The 20803-nt window shown below is 38.0% G+C and overlaps 1 protein-coding gene across 1 annotated transcript in view; it reads left to right on the plus strand.

The window, feature by feature from the left end:
• The window catches only part of DOCK3 (dedicator of cytokinesis 3), a 391142-nt gene that overhangs the window by 170025 nt on the left and 200314 nt on the right, over positions 1-20803 (plus strand). Inside the window, exons 6-7 of the mRNA XM_007451883.1 lie at positions 7303-7451; positions 17410-17494. Of these exons, the coding sequence (XP_007451945.1) occupies positions 7303-7451; positions 17410-17494 (234 nt within the window). The remainder of the gene's footprint in view (positions 1-7302; positions 7452-17409; positions 17495-20803) is intronic.

The raw sequence follows: 20803 nt of genomic DNA on the forward strand, positions 1-20803 counted from the left end.
AGGGAAAGAATATGATAGGCTTACTTAAACTAAGACTTTTAAGTCTTAACTCTGTAAATATTTGTGTTGTAAAAGAGGATTGAAGCTATAAGTGGTATGATTTTGGTTATCAACAAGTCTGTGAGGGAGGATGTGTTTGGGTTGAGACTGGAGTGAGGAAGACATGTAGGCCTGTGAGAGGTGGAGGAGTAAATATGTGGAGGTGAGACTGGAGTGAGGAAGACATGTAGGCCTGTGAGAGGTGGAGGAGTAAATATGTATGTCAAGCAAAGAGAGTATATAGACACGCCCCCATATTAGTGAGGAGTTTAAAAAGAATTTCCACATTACTTATTTGTATTCTTATTTCTTGAAAATATATGCTTGAAGATCTGTGTGAAATAGGTTGGATTTACATCTCTTGTTTCACAGAAATTTCTCTTTTGAAAATCAGTTTCAAGCCTTGGCCAACTAAGTTGTTGAACAACCTAAAATGAAAGTTTAAATTCTTGGGCTTAAAGATATTTTTGGCAGAAAGTTCATTAAAATTGCAAGTACTGCAGTTTAGATATTTTTTGTATTATACTGGGATGAGTGCTAGAGCTTTGGTATATAATATAAATATTTCAAATAGGGTTAGTTTACTTCACAGTAAGACACTTGATTATTAATAGCAATTAAAGAAAGAAATACTGGAGAAGTTTGAATATATCCGGGTTCTTAATGGTTAATCTTTTAGCAAGAAATAAAAGGAGTAAATAAAAGAATGTTCAAAAGTAAAAGGTAAAATGGAGAGAGATCTGGGAATCATCCCTTAACAACTTAAACTTGAGATACAATGTTTAATTTCCATTAAATTGATTTTGACCTAAAGTTTTTAGTACTATGGCAGCACATTTGTCCTCTTTGATGAGAGTAGTACTTTTGATGTAATTTTCTTTAAATTAGATTTTATAATCTTATATTAGCATATGTTAAACAATCTTTATGCATATATATTTTAAAATAAAGTTAGCATGTTTATGATGGATATTCTACAACTTTACTCATTTACTGACCCAGAGGCATCATTGCAGCACAATCTTTCTTGCAAAACTGAGTTACAAGCAGTTTAGTAAAAATAATTTTTAAATCTGGCGTATTTCTGCAGAGCTCCGGAATTCTTTCACAATGATAAGGCAAATTCTACCTGGCTTGTTCTGGCAAAGTAGTTTAATTATTCTAAATGTATCATTTCTACTGATTCTTTGGTATACTTTCCAAATTCTGTGACCATTCTTGGCAAATATTAGACAAATATTAGAGCTTTTGGAGAGGCTAAATATGTTGCTAAGATTTCTTTTTCCTCGTCTTTAAAAAAATTTTTCTTAATCTTTTTTTTTTTTTTTTAAATTTCTGACAGCGTTGGGTCTTTGGTGCATGCGGGCTTTCTCTAGTTGCGGCGAGAGGGGGCTACTCTTCGTTGCTGTGTGCAGGCTCCTCATTGTGGTGGCTTCTCTTGTTGCGGTGCACGGGCTCTAGGCGCGTGGGCTTCAGTAGTTGTGGCACACGGGCTTAGTTGCGCCACGGCATGTGGGATCTTCCTGGACCAGGGCTTGAACCCGTGTTCCCTGCATTGGCAGGCGGATTCCTAAGCACTGCACCACCAGGGAAGCCCAAACTTTTTCATTATTGTATTTGTTATGGTGATCTGTGATCAGTAATCTTTGTTACTACTGTTACTCACTGAAGGCTCAGATGATGGTTAGCATTTTTTTAGCAATAAAGTATTTTTCATTGAGGTATATACATTGTTTCTTTAGACATAATGCTATTGCACATTTAATAGACTACAGAATAGTGTAAAGATAACTTTTATATGCACTGGGAAACCAAAAAATTTGTGCATCTCTCTTTACTGCAGTATTCACTTTATTGTGGTCATCTGTAACCAAACCCACAATATCTCTTAGGTATCCCTCATATACTGTTATTTTGATCGACTAAGGAGTAGGTTTCTCAGTAGAAAAGGATTTTTCAGCCTGAGTGGGGTATTTAGCTGTCCTGTGGCATCAAGTGCTCTTAGGTAAATTGTGTGCTCTGGAGCCAGTCCCCGATATTGTTCAGGTTGAATGGCGTGTGTTCTCTTCTGCTAACAAACCCAAGAGTACCATGTGGTGTCAGAGCAGTGCTGGTGGAACCTCTAGGGCTAGGACCTCTGGCCAAAGAGGCCACTAGGTTGGTCTGGAAAAAGAAATTCGCACCACATTGATTATAATAACAGTGCTGCTTTCTGATGGTATGATCCATTTCATTTTTAGTGCAGGGTTAGTATTCCCAGCTTTATATAATTAGGAACAATAACTGATTTTCTTTTGGAAAAAAATACTGTACAGTTGTTCTGGTTATCTACATGACAAACTACCCCAAAGCTTTGTGGCTTAAAACAACTGTTTAGGGCTTCCCTGGTGGCGCAGTGGTTGAGAGTCCGCCTGCTGATGCAGGGGACACGGGTTCGTGCCCCGGTCGGGGAAGATCCCACATGCCGTGGAGAGGCTGGGCCTGTGAGCCGTGGCCGTTGAGCCTGCGCATCCGGAGCCTGTGCTCTGCAACGGGAGAGGCCACAGCGGTGAGAGGCCCGCGTACCGCAAAAAAACCCAAAAAAACCCACTGTTTATTATATTTCATTCTTCTCTGGATAGAGTGAGCTCAGCCGGGCAGTTCCACATAGGGTTTCTCATTCTGTTGCAGTCAGATATAGGCAGAAGCTGTAGTCTTCTGACAGTGTGGCTCGGTTAGGTGTGGCATCTAACATGCATCACTCACACAGCTGGGACTGCTTAATGGAGTGTCTCCTTGTGGCCTCTCCATGTAGCTTGGGCTTTTCACCACAAGGCAGCTGGATTCTGAGAGGGAACCTCCCAAGAGCATGTATTCTAAGAGACAGGAAGCAGAAGCTGCCAGACTAGTTAAGGGCTATGCCTAGAACTAGCTCAGCTCACTACTGTAATGTTTGATTTTTCAGAGCAGTCTCAGGGCCTGCCCAGGTTTAAGGCTGTAAAGAAATAGTTTCCAGGGAAGTCCCTGGTGGTCCAGTGGTTAGGACTCTAAGCTTTCACTTTGGTGGCTTGGGTTCAGTCCTTGGTTGGGGAATTAAGATCCCCCTAGCTACAAGGCAGGGCAAAAAAAAAGGAAAGAAAGAAAGAAATAGGTTCCAATTCATGCCAGGGGAGTGTCAGATTCACATTTTTGCAGAAGAGCACTTGGGATGGGAGATATTGTTGTCATGTTTGGAAAATACAATCTGTTAGAAACTCTTGATTTTAAAAAGTAAATAACCATATAATGCCTTAAAAAAGTATATTAGTATATTCTTGCATTGCTATTGTGTGTGTGTGTGCATGTTATTACATAGATATTGTATGTATGTGAGTATATGTCATGTGTGTGCATGTATATATGCATACACACATGTATACACATACATATATATGTGATATTTCAGTACCAATATACTTCATTATATGTAGCTTTAAAAAAGACACAAAACTGCACTTTTAATTAGTGTTCACAAATGTCAAAACCATCTAACAGTTGAACTATCTTTCCCCTGATTTGTGTTACCACTCTCCATGAGACTTTTTAATATCTTTTCCTCTGTTTTCAAACCTCTAACACCCCTTCCACTCTACTCACTCTCAGCTGATGACTTTGCTTTTTATTTCCTTGGCAATAAAGCAGCCAGAGGAAAAATTTAGTTCTATCACCAAGTCTCCCAACTACTTGTGTCATTACTCAGTTCTTTGCCTTTCCTCTCTGTGACAATAGAGTATCCTGGTTAAGCGAAACCTCCCCCCGCACCTTTTAACCTGGGACCCATCTCTTCTTGACTACTTAAGGATTTAACACCTGTATCATCAAATTTTCCCTTCTACTAGATTATTCTCTTCAGTATACAAATAGCCTAAAATTGTGTTTCATTAAAAAAAAAACCCTCCCTCCATAGCACAACCCTGTTTTGCTACATTTCTCTGCTTCCAGTTACTGAAAGTTCTACAAAAGAGTTGTCTATGCTCTGTCTCCATTCCCTCCTTTCCCATTACTCTTGAACTCACTCCACCCATTCCATCAGTGGTCAGTGATGGCCAGCACAGTGCCAAATCCAACGGCCAGTTCTCAGTCTATATTTTATTTAACCTCTCAGTGCATTTAATAAAGTTCTCCTTAAACCCTGTTTTCAGTACTCTCTTGCTTTTCCTCTCACTTCACTGCTTACTTCTCAATTTCCTTTGCTAGATTCTCCTCACTTTCCTGACCTCTAAATGTTGAAACTCGGTGTCAAACTTAGCATGTCCTAATTGAACCTTGTTTCCCTCTTCCAGACATGCTTCTCAGGCTAGGAAAAAGAATGATCCTTGATTCCATTCATATCTCACATCTAATCTATCAGCAGATCTTGACAGCTCTAACTACAAAACGTCAAAAGTCCAAACTCTGAAATGTTTACCTTTACCATTCTTACCTTTGTCCAGTCAACCATCATCATGTGGATTGTTGCAATAAATAGTTTCCTAACTGGAACCCCCACTGTCCTCTTTGTCTTTTCATGATTTATTTTCAACAGAGCACTCAGAGTAATGCTTTCAAGACTTATGTCATATCACATCACTCTTCTATTCCAAATCTCCAGTGGCTTCCCATCTTGCTGGGAGTAAAAGCTAAAGACCTTAACATAATTTACAACGGCCCTGCCTAATCTGGTCTGTGTTGCCTCTCTGCATCATCACCACTTTCCCCCTTGTTCACTTTGCTCCAGGTGCGCTGACTTCTTTACTCTCTGTGAATATGCCAAGTTCACTTCCACATTGAGGCATTTGCTCTTGCTGTTTCTCACGCCTATAAAATTTCCCCAGTTTTCCTAAATGCTGTCTCTTTATTTCATTCAGGTTTCTACTTAAAGTTCGGCTCACAAGGAAGCCTTTCCCTGACCATTCTACCTGAAGCAGTAACCTCTCCTACTCCCCAGCCAATGCACTGTTGGCCACCCACTGTCCCTATCCTGCTTTAATTTTTCTTCTTAGAATTTTCACCACCATTATGTATTTGTGTATGGTCTATCTCTGCTCTCTAGAATGAAAGCACCATGAGAGTAGAGACTTTTTTTTTGCAGTACGCGGGCCTCTCACTGTTGTGGCCTCTCCCGCTGCGGAGCACAGGCTCTGGACATGCAGGCTCAGCAGCCATGGCTCATGGGCCTAGCCGCTCCACGGCATGTGGGATCCTCCCGGACTGGGGCACAAACCCATGTCCCCTGCATCGGCAGGCGGACTCTCAACCACTGCGCCACCAGGGAAGCCCAAGAGAGTAGGGACTTTTGATCACAACGAAGTAATAGCACTCAGCAGGTGCTCCATAAGCATTTGTTAATTGAATGAATAAATCAATGCTTGTATATGTATGTAGTGGATTGTTGTGTATGGCTTGATGGGAAAATAATAATCCTAACTTTCTATTTTAAACTTAGACAGGTGGCCCTGATTTATCATAAAGAAATGCATGTGCTGGAAACAAACACCACATTGCCTTTATTGCTTATCTCAAGATCTCAATTTTGCAGATGTAATTTGCTTAGGCTTTGTTGCATTTGAGCTGGCAAGAATTTGAGTTCTGCCCATCTGCCAGCATTGTGTACCATCAAGGTGCTTAAGTTTTCTTCATATGTTCATTGAGTGAAGAAAGAACAGCTTGATGTAGTTAGAGTGCATGATTTCTAATGTCCTCTAGTTAAAAATAATTTCTCTTGGGCTTCCCTGGTGGCACAGTGGTTGAGAGTCCGCCTGCTGATGCAGAGGACACGGGTTCGTGCCCCGGTCCGGGAGGATCCCATATGCCGCGGAGCGGCTGGGCCCGTGAGCCACAGCCAATGAGCCTGCGCGTCCGGAGCCTGTGCTCCGCAGCGGGAGAGGCCACAACAGTGAGAGGCCCACGTACCGCCAAATATAATAATAATAATTTCTCTTTAAGATAGACCTTTAAAAATCTAATGCTCTAGTGCTCCATTAGATGATTTCTAAGTAGTATGATGTTCCAAACATTTTAATCATAAGCTCAGAGCCACTTAAAAACATTAGCTGATTCTACTGATTTGTAATTTACTTCATACTTATAATTTTATTTACAGTCACTTGAATCCAGCTTATTTTGACAAGTGTCTTTTTAGGGGAAATCCAGATAGAGATTTTACTAACACTATGGTAAAGATTGATCTGTCTTTAAAAGCATTCTTTATAGATTAGTTACATTCCAAGAATTTTAATTATCATATAAAATTGTGCTTCTCTATAATAAAAACAGAAACCGAAAGATTCCAAAATCAAGATTTCACTTGTGAGCAAATAGAACTTTAGTTCTTAAACCTGTATTCTTAAGTAAAGATGCTTATTTTTGTTAAGCATCTACTGTAGTGGCATTTACATTTTTTACTTGTTAAAACCACTGTGATGTCCATAATTAAGTTCATTAAGCTGTTTCCATTTAACTCTTAAAAAGGTGACGCTTTTTTTTGTTTTTTTTTAACATCTTTATTGGATTATAATTGCTTTACAATGGTGTGTTAGTTTCTGCTTTTTAACAAAGTGAATCAGTTATACATATACATAAGTTCCCATATCTCTTCCCTCTTGCGTCTCCCTCCCTCCCACCCTCCCTATCCCACCCCTCTAGGTGGCCACAAACCACCGAGCTGTGACGCTTTTCACTGAACTGAAAAGAGTAGAACTCTATGACACTAGGGACACATACTGTTTTCAAAAGCTAATTAAAGCTAGATGAGGCCTGGAAACCTGGAATGAATCTCACTCCAGAGACTGTAGCTTTATGTTGAAACAGTTCTTTAAAATAGGGCAAGTGATTCTCTCTCTGCCTACCCCAACTTGAGTATCCTTCCTGGAGAAACCAGAGATGTTGCTGGATGGTTGAAATCTTTGTCATACATACTAACTTCTGTCAGAGAAAACCACTCTAGGCTCCTGTGTTTCTTTTGGTTCTGATTAAGTTTAGTAACTTACTGGAAAATTAATAGTCCAGGATAGAGTAGAGATAGACAGATGGTACTTTGCATAAGCCAGATCAGTTATGTTGTTAGATGTCACTTTATAGAAATTTTTAGACAGTAGGAACTAAGGACTTTGGTTTAAGATTCTTAAATAAGCCTCTGTTTACATTGCCTGTTTTTAGAGGTTCAGAGAAATTAGCACTTTTCATAGTTTAACTATTTCTCTTTTTTTTTCATTCCCTTTCCATATCCCTTTTTTATTTCACCCAACACCAAAAATGTCCTTTCAGAAACATAAAGTAGATCTTTTCTACAAGCTACGCCATGTGATGAATGAACTTATTGACCTTCGAAGGCAGCTCCTGTCTGGTCACCTGACTCAGGATCAGGTGCGGGAGGTTAAGCGGCACATCACCGTGCGCCTGGACTGGGGCAATGAGTAAGTATGAATGTCATTTGGGCATCTCTCAGTTTCATGTATAAGTCATTCCTCATAGAGTTGTACCTGGTCAAAGCTTCTCTTAAGGTATTAAAGACATTGTTGTATTCTCCACTAAGCTTTGATCATTTTTACAATGAGTAGCCGTTTCTTTCAGTTTATAGCAAAGGACACTCACTGGTTCTATTCATTGAAACTCTCTCAGCCTCTATTTTCACTTCCAGAAAATTAAATAATTGGACTACATTAGCCTCTGGGGTTTCTTCCATCTCAAATTCCTTGATTCTAAACCTCAGTAATCAGAATACTCTTTTTTTTTTTTTTTTTTTTTTTTTTGTGGTACGCGGGCCTCTCACTGTTGTGGCCTCTCCCGCTGCGGAGCACAGGCTCCGGACGCGCAGGCTAAGCGGCCACGGCTCATGGGCCCAGCCGCTCCGCAGCATGTGGGATCTTCCTGGACCGGGGCACAAACCCATGTCCCCTGCATCGGCAGGCGGACTCTCAACCACTGCACCACCAGGGAAGCCCCAGAATACTCTTTAGTTTCATCTCTTAGTACCTTTGAATTTGGTGTCCTTTACACTTTATAGCCATATAATGAATCCGAATAAGTATATACTACAAATGGGAACTGTCTACATCTGTACATCAGAATATTCTTAGCTAATTCATCATTCAGAAATAGTCCTGTAGTTATGCAGGACTATGTGGGTATGACTATTTACTATTGCCATACAAGTAAAATTATAAGACTTTGGCATGGGAAGCTGGAGTAGATAGTACTCAGATTTTATTTCTTCCTAGATTTAATAATTGATATAATTCTCAAATGCTTTTGCCTCATTCTCTTAAAATCAGGTCCACTGAACTTTGAAGTGACTAGGTTGCTTCTATTTAAGATATACGTTTACCTTAAGTATATTTTAGAACAAGTCTTTAGCTCCTCTCCCCCTCAAGACATCGTTGAAATGATAAAAAATAAAAAGAGTGGGAGGAGTGCAGCAATAAATGGGATATGTGAACCCATTTCCAGAAGCTGAAAAGTAGATGGAGGATTAGTAACAGAAGAAGAAGCCTGTAATGTATGGAGGAAACTTTAGCTAATGAAGGAGTTGGTCTGCCTTGCAGCTGCTAGAATCATGGAAGAAAGGGAGTGTGCCCTGGAGCTTAACAAAAGGAAGTGCTTAAAAGTATGTAAAGTAATAATTCACTACTTTTGCTACCATGAGTAGCAAACCTGGCAGCCAGGTGTTTCCCTTTCAGATAGACAAAGACCAATTGCCTAGGCGGAAACTGGGCAACAAAAGTTTGAACTGGGACTTTTTTGCAAAGCCCTCCATATTGAGGCATTTAAGGGTTTCAAAGTGTAATGAACAAATCCCTTCCACTTTCCAGAAAGAGAAGCTTGCTAGCCACCCACCCATGTACAAAAAACTCTTCACATTTCTAGTGCCTTTTAAATTTGAATGGACAATCAAGTATTACCAGGTATTTGAAGAAATCCTTTCACAGGGAAGAGAGGGAGACCAGGATAAACAAAATACCTGGCCCTAGAGAGAGTGAAGATTAGTAAAGAACTTTAAAAATCTCTGAGTATCCTCCAGGAGAATCAAGAAGATTCATTATGCATTATAAAATGCTACGAAAAAGGAATGGAGAATAGGATTTCAAAAAAGAATTTAGGCGGAGAACAGGAAGATAATTTTATGTCATCTCTAGGAAAATAAAACAAAAAGATGGGAAATGATTGAGGAAAAAACAACAGTACAGAGATTCAATCTAGGGGATCCAACATCAGACATTATATTTCCAGGAAAAGAACAAAGGCAATAAAGAAGAAATTCTAAAGAAATGATAGAAGAGAATTTCCTAGAGCCAAAGAGCAGGTGACTTAAGATTGGAAGAGTCCATCAAATACCTAGTATAATGAATGGAGAAGAAAAACCAAAACTTACAGTGAGGCACACTGAGGTATTTCAATATTTGGGACTGAAGAGAAGATCCTAAAAGGTTATCAGACAGAAAAACAGGTCTCCTTATAAAAGAATAAGATTCACACCAGCCTCAAAAGTTTTATCAGTAACACTGGATGCTAGAATATAATGAAGTAATATCTTCAAATTTCTGTTGGGAAATGATTTGCCACCCAGAATTTTATAAACAACCAAACTATATAATCAAGTGTAAGGGCCAAATAAAGCCCTTTTAAAGTATTCAGGGATGCAGAAGTTAACCTGTCATGGCTCCTTTCTTAAGAAGAGACTTGAGAATGTGTTCTTCCAGAAATAGAAGAGTAAATCAGGAAAGAGGAAACACGGGATCTAATAAACAGTGAATCCAACCCAGAGTGGTACTGTTCAGTAGAAAAGAAAAAAGAACAACTCTACATTAGTAATTTGTGACACCATCCTATCCTTGTTTGTTTCATTAAATTACAACCTCTCTTGACTGTTAATAGGATTGCTTGGCACACACCACAGACTCTTTGTATGATATAACATGAATTCAGATGTATGATAGATCAGGCAGTGTTCTTTAAATCTAACTTTGGGCAGTAAAAATCTTAGCAAAATGTAGTATGTTAACTTACAGTATAGCTACTGATCCTGTCTCCTCAGCTCCAAACAGTACTGTATGGTATCATTGTACTTATTTTAAAAAATCAATAATGGTAGTAATTTGCAAACATAGCATCACTATGTGCTAAGCAAATTGTTACTCTTGAACTGATGACACTAATAGTGGCATAAATCATTATGTTGCAGTTTAACTGCACTATACATACCAGTAAATGAACAAGAGAAATATTTTAGAAATATCAATACCTCTTTATGATAAAAGTTAGAAAACAGACCAATCAGATTTTGCAGTCAAATCTGAAAACTTAAAGATGATAGCTTGGAAAAAAGTTCAAATTATATTTGAAAAAGGCAAAGAACATTATAAATACCTGTCAGTAAAGTACAGAGCTGTTCCACCTTCATTAATAACGTTTTCTCAACAAAGTGTGTATGTGCTTGTGTGTGTGTAGGGAGAGTATTTATATGTTCATTTTGATAAACAGTATAAACCAGAAACATAGTTCCATTTCCAACCCCACCCCACTTTTTTCCCTTCTCCCTCCTTTCTCGAAACCCTGATCCTTCTCTCCTGGTGCTTCTGTATCTTCCTCTCTCCTTTCTCCCTTCCCTTCCACTTCTTTCTTTCCCCATTTCTTCTTCTTTCCATTTTCCCCTTTACCCCCAGTGGAAAATACAGTCCCTTAAAAACTTAAATGAGAACTTTGTAGGTCTATTATTACTAAAGGAAAAAGTTGTATTGCCTCCCAAACCAATAGGACAATTATCTCTGGTTCTCACTCGAAGTAACCCTTTTAAAAACGTTCCTTCTTAATTTGAAAGAAGTGATGGTGTACTGCAAAAATAAAGTCATTTCGTACCAATAGGTTAGATATAGGAGAGTGCTCCATGCAACAGCTGAGCACTGATAACCATATCCATTCTTCCCATTGTATGCCCTCATAATTCCACTCTTCCTGTTCCACGACACTTTTATAAATGCCATAAAATATTGATAAGCTTAGCATATGCTGGCATGTTTTGGGTGCACAATCAGTATTTTCTGAATGTATTTTTATGTTGTAATTGATATAATTAAATATTAATCCTATGTAATTTTAAACTTTATGCCTTTTTCTTTAGACTCTTAGACTTTATAGCTCTACCTTTTCAAAACCTATTTCAGACACTGTTAATAACAGCTATTAATAGTTTATTGAGTACATCTACCTGTATCACTGTGGCAAGTGCATGGTCTAACTTATCTGCACTGTTATAATGAAATGCGATTATGCTCTTCCAAGACAAGAGCTCCGTTTTACCTAATGAGGAAACTCATAAAAAGGCTCAGAAGAACTTTTTCCAATGTTGCATAGTGAGTGGTAGAACTGGTGTTTGTACCCAGAACTGATGCCAAAGCACATATAGTTTATGTAGGACCTTACTATCTTTATGATCATTTTTAAGTGTGAGTCTTAAAACCAGGAAAATTATTGTCAGTATCTGTAGTCTGTGGGTTATTTGATCTTTGTTCTGTTATCTATACCACATGTCTCATAATATATATATCTGCTTTAACAATGAGTTAGAACCTTCAAGGATAAAAACTAAACTGGTACTATACTCTTGTATTTAGAGTTTAAGTTAAATGCAGAGCCCTCCACATCTATATAACAACTATTTTAATTTTTTTTCCTGAGATTAGGAATTTTTATTTTTTTGGCTGAAAATTTGAGGATTCTGACATTAAATTTACATGGCTTATACTTGTTGGCCTCTTTGCCTATGTGCACGCTCATTCCATATGTGAAAATTATTAAAATTGTATTAGGTAGAAATCAGCATTTATAATATTGTGTTCTAAAATACAGGAAGGGCATAAAACAAGGTTGTATTCAAATTAACTAGCCATTATCTCTGCTCAAGTCTCCTATTCAAAGATTAAGTCAGTTAATTGCATCCTCTCCAAGGGAAATTTAAAATAATTTGTCTAGCAATGTAACTTTAATGTGTTAATTTAACATTTTTGACACTTTCCATAAAGATATAGAGAAAAGTTTCTTCTCAGTCTCTGCTATCATCACTACAGTAAATATAGCATAGATAAGTTAAAAGTTGCGTCAACCCAGGACTGACACAGCCTAATTGATCTTTTCCATAGAAAAATACCTAAGTAAGAAATACTTTACTCTTAGAATAATTTATAGGATTTTTGTATTTCTTCTTTAGGTATAAAGTACAATTTGGTTAAAATGTAAACATTTTATAAGCTTTTGTTGAATTAGAATAATGTTTCTATAGATTCAAGTATCAAATGAAAAAATTGGTATCTTTTTATTGTGAAGTCTCATCATTTAAGACAAATCACCAATAAATGTATACTTTCTAGTTATTCTTTCTCTCACTATCAAATTATTCCCCTCCCTCGCTTCTCTTTTGTACCTTCTCTCAGGTTTTCAAAGATCCTAACCTACCCATGTCCCTTTCTTCCTGCTTAGTTTATGTTCCTTACCAAGGGAATTGCTCTTGGAGGAAGCAACACAAGCAGTAGTTTGAGTTATACGATGCAGAGAATACTGCCCCCACCACCACCACCCCCGCCCCCAACCCCAATGAGTTTCCTGTGAGTAAATTTTTAGCTAGGACTCAGAAAAGTTTATGGTTCAGTACTTTCTCTTTAAGGACATAGTGATATTTTCCAGCTTCAGGACATCTGAAATTAGCAGAAGCTTCCAATGCCTTCTTAGAGTTCTTCTGATATAAGGTGTTGTACCCATCAATCAGTTTCTTGCCATACTTAAGAAGTCTGAGATAACTATGTTTAAGCTATGCATGTGTCAGAATTCTTCTCTCAAGTTACCATGTTCAAATGATTAACTTACAAACGCACACTCATTCTTTGTGCATCTGTTTTGCTCATCAGCATACCCTGCACTTAGCACAGTGCCTGCACTTAATAGGCACTACATGAATGTATCTAAGTAACAAGGTGGGTTTTTCTTATGCCTGTTGGCTACTCATTCATCAGTCTATGTTTGTTTCCCTCTGGATTGATGTATTGACACAAAATTATTCCTCAAACTATTATGACCAAGTTGTTTACAGTCACTTATAGCCATTAGTATTTAACTTCATGGTTATTAGTAGAAAGGTGGCAGGTATAGTGGAAATATCATGGGTTCAGAGTAAGACAGACCTAGCTTGAGACAAGCTCAACTGTACTCCCTTAATAGGCTACTTAGTAACCTCTCTGGGCTTCAGTTTCCTCAATTATAAAATGCGTCTAATACTGTGTACTTCCCATAGTGCTTAGAGGGGATATACATAAAATGCCTATTCCAAGTAAAGGTTCAGTAAAAGGTAGCTATTATTATATCTTCTATTTTATTACTATATAAATATACCATGCTTTCATTAGTATAGTTATATCTATATGCTCTCATAGTATAAGTATTAGAAAAGGGCACTGCCCACAGAAAATCTTAGTATCTCTAGCCTTTTTCAACTGATTCTGGGGGAGAACTAGATCTTAAATGCCTTAAAACATCCATCATATATAATTAATTAACTTCAACTTATTTTCTACGTTCTGTGGTTCAGATGAAGAAACCCAGAAGAAAAAGATACAATAGAAAATAGAATAGAATATGGAACATTCAAAAGACGTGTAAAATTCAAAGAATTTGATAGAGAGAGATTCACGGTCTTTAGAGTGGTGCACCTAAAAGAATGCAGGAACAGAAATATGTCTTTTATTCACTGCTGTGTCCCTAAGTTCATCATGAGCCTAGCATAGAGTAGGTGCTAATATTTATTGAATTATTGGAATGAATGAATGAGTGATTAGTGACAAGTGGTGAGAGAAGACTATTTTTGTGAAGACTTCACCTAAGCAGTTGGTAAGACCATTTTAGAAACTCAGCTCTATACTACATCTGTATGTAGATATATATGTAGTTGTATGCCTCCTGCTTGTTTTGGAGTCTTTTTTCAGACACAATTCTCTTTAATCACAATCCTTGTACTTTAGTCATATTTTAGCTAACGATGTAACACATAATTATAACAGCAGAAGCAGTTCACAATGCCTGGCGGTGTACTGAGTGCTTTACATGGATTAATCCTTACAATAGCCTGTGACATTAGAGAAGACAGTATTGCTTGGTGGGAGAGCCAAGATACAAACTAGGCAATCTGACATCAGAGCCCATGCTCCTAACTACTCTGATGCATTGCCTTCCTTTGCTGTGACGATAAAGAGACTAAGTTGACCATTCCCTGCACTTACTGTTCACTGTTCTTAGAATATGCCATAGGAAGAAATAGCCGGGAACCTCTTTTACAGAGTGAAATTTTAGTGAACATGTGTTGTTTCTCACTGTGCAGCACCTCTGCCTTCTTTCAATGAGGGCAGTCCTTCAATTTAGCTTTTGGAAACTACTCTTCCTCCATTGAAGATGATCTTAGTAGGAGGAAATCAGTCTTCGGTTTTATTAGATCACCTGTTAATCATTTTCTTATTTCCTAAGGTAACGAAATCAAGAAACTAAAAGGTACTGTGTTCTAACAACTTCTAGGAGAGGGAAAACACTTTGCTCTTGGGAGAATTAGCATGAGGAATATGAACATTTGCTTGACTCTAAACTGCTCTATTTCCTATATCCAGTACCATTGGTGGTACCTGGTAGATCCTCAGAGAGTGTCTTTGGGGTGAGTGGATGGGTATATGGGTGGATAATTGAATGGACAAGCAAGCTAAGGGTGGCATAGTGCCAAGGTAGAGTTTGCATAGATGCCATTCTCCAGACAAGCCACATCATTGCGTGTAGTGCACTACTACAGAGCATATACTCTCAACCCTGGCCTTACTGACTTAGATCCATCTGGATTTTTTCTTAAGCTGTTGTACTGAAAACATCTATTTTGATTGGATTATTTGTACAGTCGTCTTTTTGTTAATTAATTGTAATATTTAGACTACCTCATATATTTTGTGACCATCATTGGTTAAAGAATGTGTTTGAAATTTTATCTCATTTTTGTATTTAAAGAATTTTCAACAGCATGACTACAGAAAATTTGTAAAATATCTTAAAGTGATAAATTGTTTAATTTCACTTTACTTATACAAATACTAATACCATTTTTGTGATCTTTCCACTGTTTTTCCACATACATGTAAAAGTATTCTAAATATTTGAGATCAGAACTGCAAAATTATCTTTCAGATGTAAATTGCTTTTTAAGATGAGAGAGGTGGAAAGGATGTGCTTCAGCTATATCTTGCTCTCCATGATACTGCTGCCTTTACATGCTATAAGTATTAGAAGCCAGAGGCCTGAAATTATTTCAGGGAAATTAAGAATAATTAATAAGAGGTGATTGAATGGAGTACTTCTTTGATGTATGAAGACAGGAAATAAAATCTCTTATAGATTTAAGTGCATTAACATCAGTAATCAGATTTGATGGCATGGTTTTACCATTAAACTGTGAACTATTGTAGTTAAGGACAACAGTGTATTACTGATCTTCTCATCATGCAAAACTACGAGGGTTTTTTTTTTCCTCTATTTAATACCAAAAAATTATTTCCTCTTTAAAAACTCATATTTCTCTATTATAGAATAATACAAGTTATAGTAATAGGTAATAGAAAAACATGGGTTTTTATCCTTTAATACAAAAATAGGTTTCTCCTTTTTTTTTGCCTGCTAAAAAGTACACATCTAAATTTTAATTCTTAATCATAGTAATCATATTAGTCTGTGTAATTAGTGTGTTCGCTTATAGCTTCTTCATGTAGGTTTGATACCCCATTTTTATTTTATCAGTCTTATTACCATTTAACCTCTTCATATCTTTTCCTATAAAATAGGGTTAAATTGTAAGTAAAAGAATTCTGCATTTTGGATGTATGCGTGGCTTTTTTTTTTTTATTTTTGCGGTAAGTGGGCCTCTCACTGTTGTGGCCTCTCCCGTTGCGGAGCACAGGCTCCGGACGCGCAGGCTCAGCAGCCATGGCTCACGGGCCCAGCCGCTCCGCGGCATGTGGGATCTTCCCGGACCAGGGCACGAACCCGTGTCCCCTGCATTAGCAGGCGGACTCAACCACTGCATTACCAGGGAAGCCCTACGTGGCTTATTTTAAATAAGTGGGAGTTTTATGCACAGAAAGAGCCTAGAGAATTAGTTTTGGTAGCATATTCTAAATGTAGTTCATAATCTAGGTGAAGAAAAAAATATATACACTTCTCCTTCCATCATCTATGGCATACTTTTTGCCAGGTGCAATAATTCATAACACTCGTTTTAGAGTAGGGTGGTCACAGAGCAGTTCTGAAACCCTGATGAGAGTTATAGGCCCTCTCCTCAGAGAAAATGCATATATGAACACATGCACATACTTTTATATGTAGTTACAGGGGTCCACAACCCCTAATTCCACTGACTCCAGATTCAGAGCTGTTGTTCTAGAGAGTGAGAAAGGGCGTAACATGTATTGAATATAAATTATGTACCATATTTGAACCCAAGAGTTCTGCCTGTCCAGAGTTATTTCCACTGTCTCATACTGCCTCCCAATCAACTATTAATCATTATCACTTATTCCTTCATGCCCAAGTTATACCAGATCTTCTAAGTATTGTTTTCTTTATTAATCGTGCTCCCTGGTTAAACTTCCATCTAAAGTGTCTTAAGGTATTGGCTAATGTGTGGTGAGGTCTTTACTATAACCCAGTGTCAGTATTAATTAAATTGAAAATGAGATAAAACTCAACCAAAACATAAGTTTCTTTGAGTTTAATACCTTTAGGAGGTGATTTTTTTTTTTTTTTTTTTTTTGGCTGTGCCTTGTAGTATCTTAGTTTCCCAGCCACGGATTGAACCCATGCCCGTGGCAGTAAAAGTGCAGAATCCTAACCAGTGGACCTCCTGGAATTCCCAGGAGGTGATTTTTATGTGTTTGACTTTGAATTACAAGTCTACTTGGACACTGAATAATTCTTTTTATCCTAATGAAAGTAATGCATGGCTGAGCCTGTACATACTTGCAGGATGGGGGAAATCGAAAAATAAACACAACTTATTAATGATCTAAGAAAATCCATCCTTAGTGAACTCAAGCAATCTGTTATAAATGTGATACTGAATGAATCCTTTTTACCATCACAGGGGGAGCTACTTGATGATGAAAATTGTCACAGTCTTAAAATTCCTAGCCTCATTTATTTACCTGAAGGTGAACACAGTTAGGTTACTGGATAAAGGCATGTCCCTGCAGAGGCAGTGTCTGAACTTCTGTCCATAAGGTCATGGTTGGCATGGGCTCCCAGGCACATAAAGAGATGAGTAATTTGAGGACATGGCATGCTGAATGTGGTCTTTCTCTTTACTAGGCATTTGGGCCTGGACCTGGTGCCTCGAAAGGACTTTGAAGTAGTGGATGCGGACCAGATTAGTGTCTCAGATCTCTATAAAATGGTAAGAAATATTACACAGTGTAGCTTGCTCCTGCACACTTAAGTTTTTCTCTCTTACTATCCCTAATTACATTATGAAACAATATTGCTAAAATCATTCCTTTGTCTTTGTTTCAATGTATTTAAGGGCTCTTCCTTATCTGGACAGTACCTATCACACTTGCTCTCTAAATGGAATTACTATGTAGGGCTGTTGGGCCTACTGTAATGTCTAGCAGTCATTTCTCAGTTGGTTTTGCTGGTGAACAGAGCTCCTTCAACCTGCAGCAGTTACTAAAATTTTGTCTCTCTCCACCTCTTAAGAAAAGAAGGTAGTTGAAGCTGAAAAGAGCCAGTTATTAATTAATGTAATGATTAACCCTGGAAATAATGTACGAGCATTTCTTTCTTAAAACTTTTTTTTATTGAACTATAGTTGATTTACAATGTTGTGTTAGTTTCTGGTGTATAGCAAAGTGATTCAGTTGTGTGTGTGTGTGTGTGAGTGTGAGTGTGTGTGTATTCTTTTTCAGATTCTTTTCCATGAGAGTTTATTACAAGATATTGAATATAGTTCCCTGTGTTATACAGTAAGGCCTTGTTGTTTATCAGTGTACCAGTATTTCTAAGATAAATCCTTAACTGTCTATTGGTTATTATAAAAGCGTATTGAGTTGACTGATAACCAAGATTACATTTTGCAGGCTGAATAAGAAGAAGTAACTAAAAGGTACAGAATTTTAAAGTAAAACAAATAAACATCAGAAACCTTAGGTGACTATTAAGCTTAGACTAAAGGACTGGGTAAAACCTTACTTTGAGGAGTATATATTCCAGGAGTGTATATTGGTGAGAATTACAAGTTTTAGAAAGAATTACAAATTTCTCTTTAAGAAAATACAATATTTTTAGGAAACATAGAGGATGCAAAGTATGTTGCCTGGTCAAGAACCATAGGAAATTTGCCTAAATAATATACAAATAACATATCAATTGCTTCTGTATATTTGCTTATGTATATTTACAAGTATACAAAAGCATTTGTGTTCAGTTGCCTTAACTATGCTCTGTGTGAAGTGATATGTGTGAGATATAGAAATTAAAGATGGAGACTTACTCCTTCCCTTAAGAATATCACCATCTATGGCGCAGTGGTTAAGAATCTGCCTGCCAATGCAGGGGACAAGGGTTTGAGCCCTGGTCCGGGAAGATCCCACATGCTGCAGAGCAACTAAGCCTGTGTGCCACAACTACTGAGCCTGCGCTCTAGAGCCCGTGAGCCACAACTACTGAGCCTGCGTGCCACAACTACTGAAGCCCGCGCACCTAGAGCCTGTGCTCCACAACAAGAGAAGCCACCACAATGAGAAGCCTGCACACCACAATGAAGAGTAGCCCCCACTCGCCGCAACCAGAGAAAGCCCGCACACAGCAACGAAGACCCAACGCAGCCAAAAATAAAAATTAAAAAAAAAAAAAAAAAAAGAATATCACCATCTAGGGTATTGGTTCCTAACTCTTTCTAGATTATGGAGGATCGATAAAATTTCTCCCCAGATACGATACAAGTATCATTTTGCATACAAAATTTTATACTCAATTTTAGGGAATTGATAGTTGCTTCTGAACCCCATGCATGGTCTCCATGTTTAGAAACTACTCTAGTGGGATCAAATAGACCACAAACAAGAAGGTTTATGAGCTGCATGTCATAATTAAGATATACACTGATGCTGTTAGAGGGAGTAGCTGATTTCCTGGGGCTTTGAGAAATCAATGAAAGCCTCCAGAGGCAAGTAATGCTTAAGGTGAGTCTTGAGAGATGCACAGGGCTTCATCAGGAAGACAAGCCATAAGGAAAGACATTCCAAAAATGGCACAGAGCATAGGGAAGTAGTAATTCCAGGAAACTATAAGATATTTGGTAACTTTGGCATGTAAGTATGTGTTAGCAATTGGGAGATAAGGCCAAGAAGGAGGCAAGAGCCAGATCACAAAGAGCTTTGTTATCCCCAAATTAGTAGAACTGCTAGTCTGATAGAACCATGGAGTGACATGATTGGATGTGGGTTTTAAATGCTGAGAGAGTATAAAATGCAGAAGACTGGAATCAGGGAGGAAAGAGACCACGGAAGTGATTCAGGCAAGAAATAATGGCTAGGCAACAATAGGAATGGAGAAAAAATGCAATAGAGAATGTAGATGTTAATAAGTAAAAATGATGAATTTTGATGATCAATTAGATGTGGAAAGTGAAGGAAGAATGACAGTTTGAAGCTAAGAACTCCGCTCAGAATGGTGGCTTGGAGGATGATATTTTTGGTAAGGATTTTGCATTTTATTCTAAGTGTGACAGAAGGCCTGTGAAGGTATTTGAGCAGGGGAATTACATGATTTGGCGTACATTTTAAAAGGATTCCTCCAGCTGATGTGTGCAGAAGGACTGGAGTAGAGCAAGAATGCAAACAGGGAGCAGTCATTCAAACAAAAGATTTTGATTTCAGTATCTTGAGCTAGATAGGGTTGGAACAGTGGAAGTGGTAAGTTGTTGGATTCTGAATATGTGTTGAAGGATAGATCCAGTCAGAGTTGTTGATAGATTGAATAGGTGTGTGTGTGTACAAAAAAGAGAAAGGTCAGAGAAGAATGACTCCTATGTTTTGACCTGCCCAACTTTGACCTGGGTGGAAATGGAATAGGAAACATTGTGGGAGAAGAGAGTAGAGCAGTGGGGATCAATATTTCTGGTTTTTCCTTTCAAGGTTTAAATGTGTTCTAGACCTCCACACTGAGATGTTGAAAGTCTGGAGTTCAGAAGTGAAGTTAAGATATAACAATTTTGGAGTCATCAGAGTATATATGGTATTAAAAGCTGTTGGATAAGATGACCACTGCTTTCCACAAACCTCCATACAGTGAAACCCCAGTGGTCAGCAGGTCCTATACAGCAATTCCAGACAGCCAAGCATCAACAACCATTGGAAGAAACCTCCCACATGAAAGTTAAAGACCAAAAGAAATACTTATGAAAGAAACTTGGAAAAAACTGACAACTCAGTGGAAGAAAATGGTGATTGCTGTCTGCAAAGGAAGGAAGCAGCCAGGAAGCAGAGTGGAGCAATCTAAGAAGCAACCCAAGGAGCTCTAGAAAATTACAAATGAGATAAGTAGAATAAACTTGGTATAAATACTGAGACATCTAGACATGGCTAGGAACAAGGAAGTAGGGCAGACAGAGGCTGCCAGTATCAGTCATGCATTGGGAGCAACCATGGCTCACAGTGGCCTGCTCTGCTTAGGATCCCCGCTGCCTTTGCTGCTGTGGACCTCA

This window comes from Lipotes vexillifer, unplaced genomic scaffold (genome assembly GCF_000442215.2).
Source record: "Lipotes vexillifer unplaced genomic scaffold, Lipotes_vexillifer_v1.1 scaffold500, whole genome shotgun sequence".
NCBI lineage: Eukaryota > Metazoa > Chordata > Mammalia > Artiodactyla > Lipotidae > Lipotes > Lipotes vexillifer.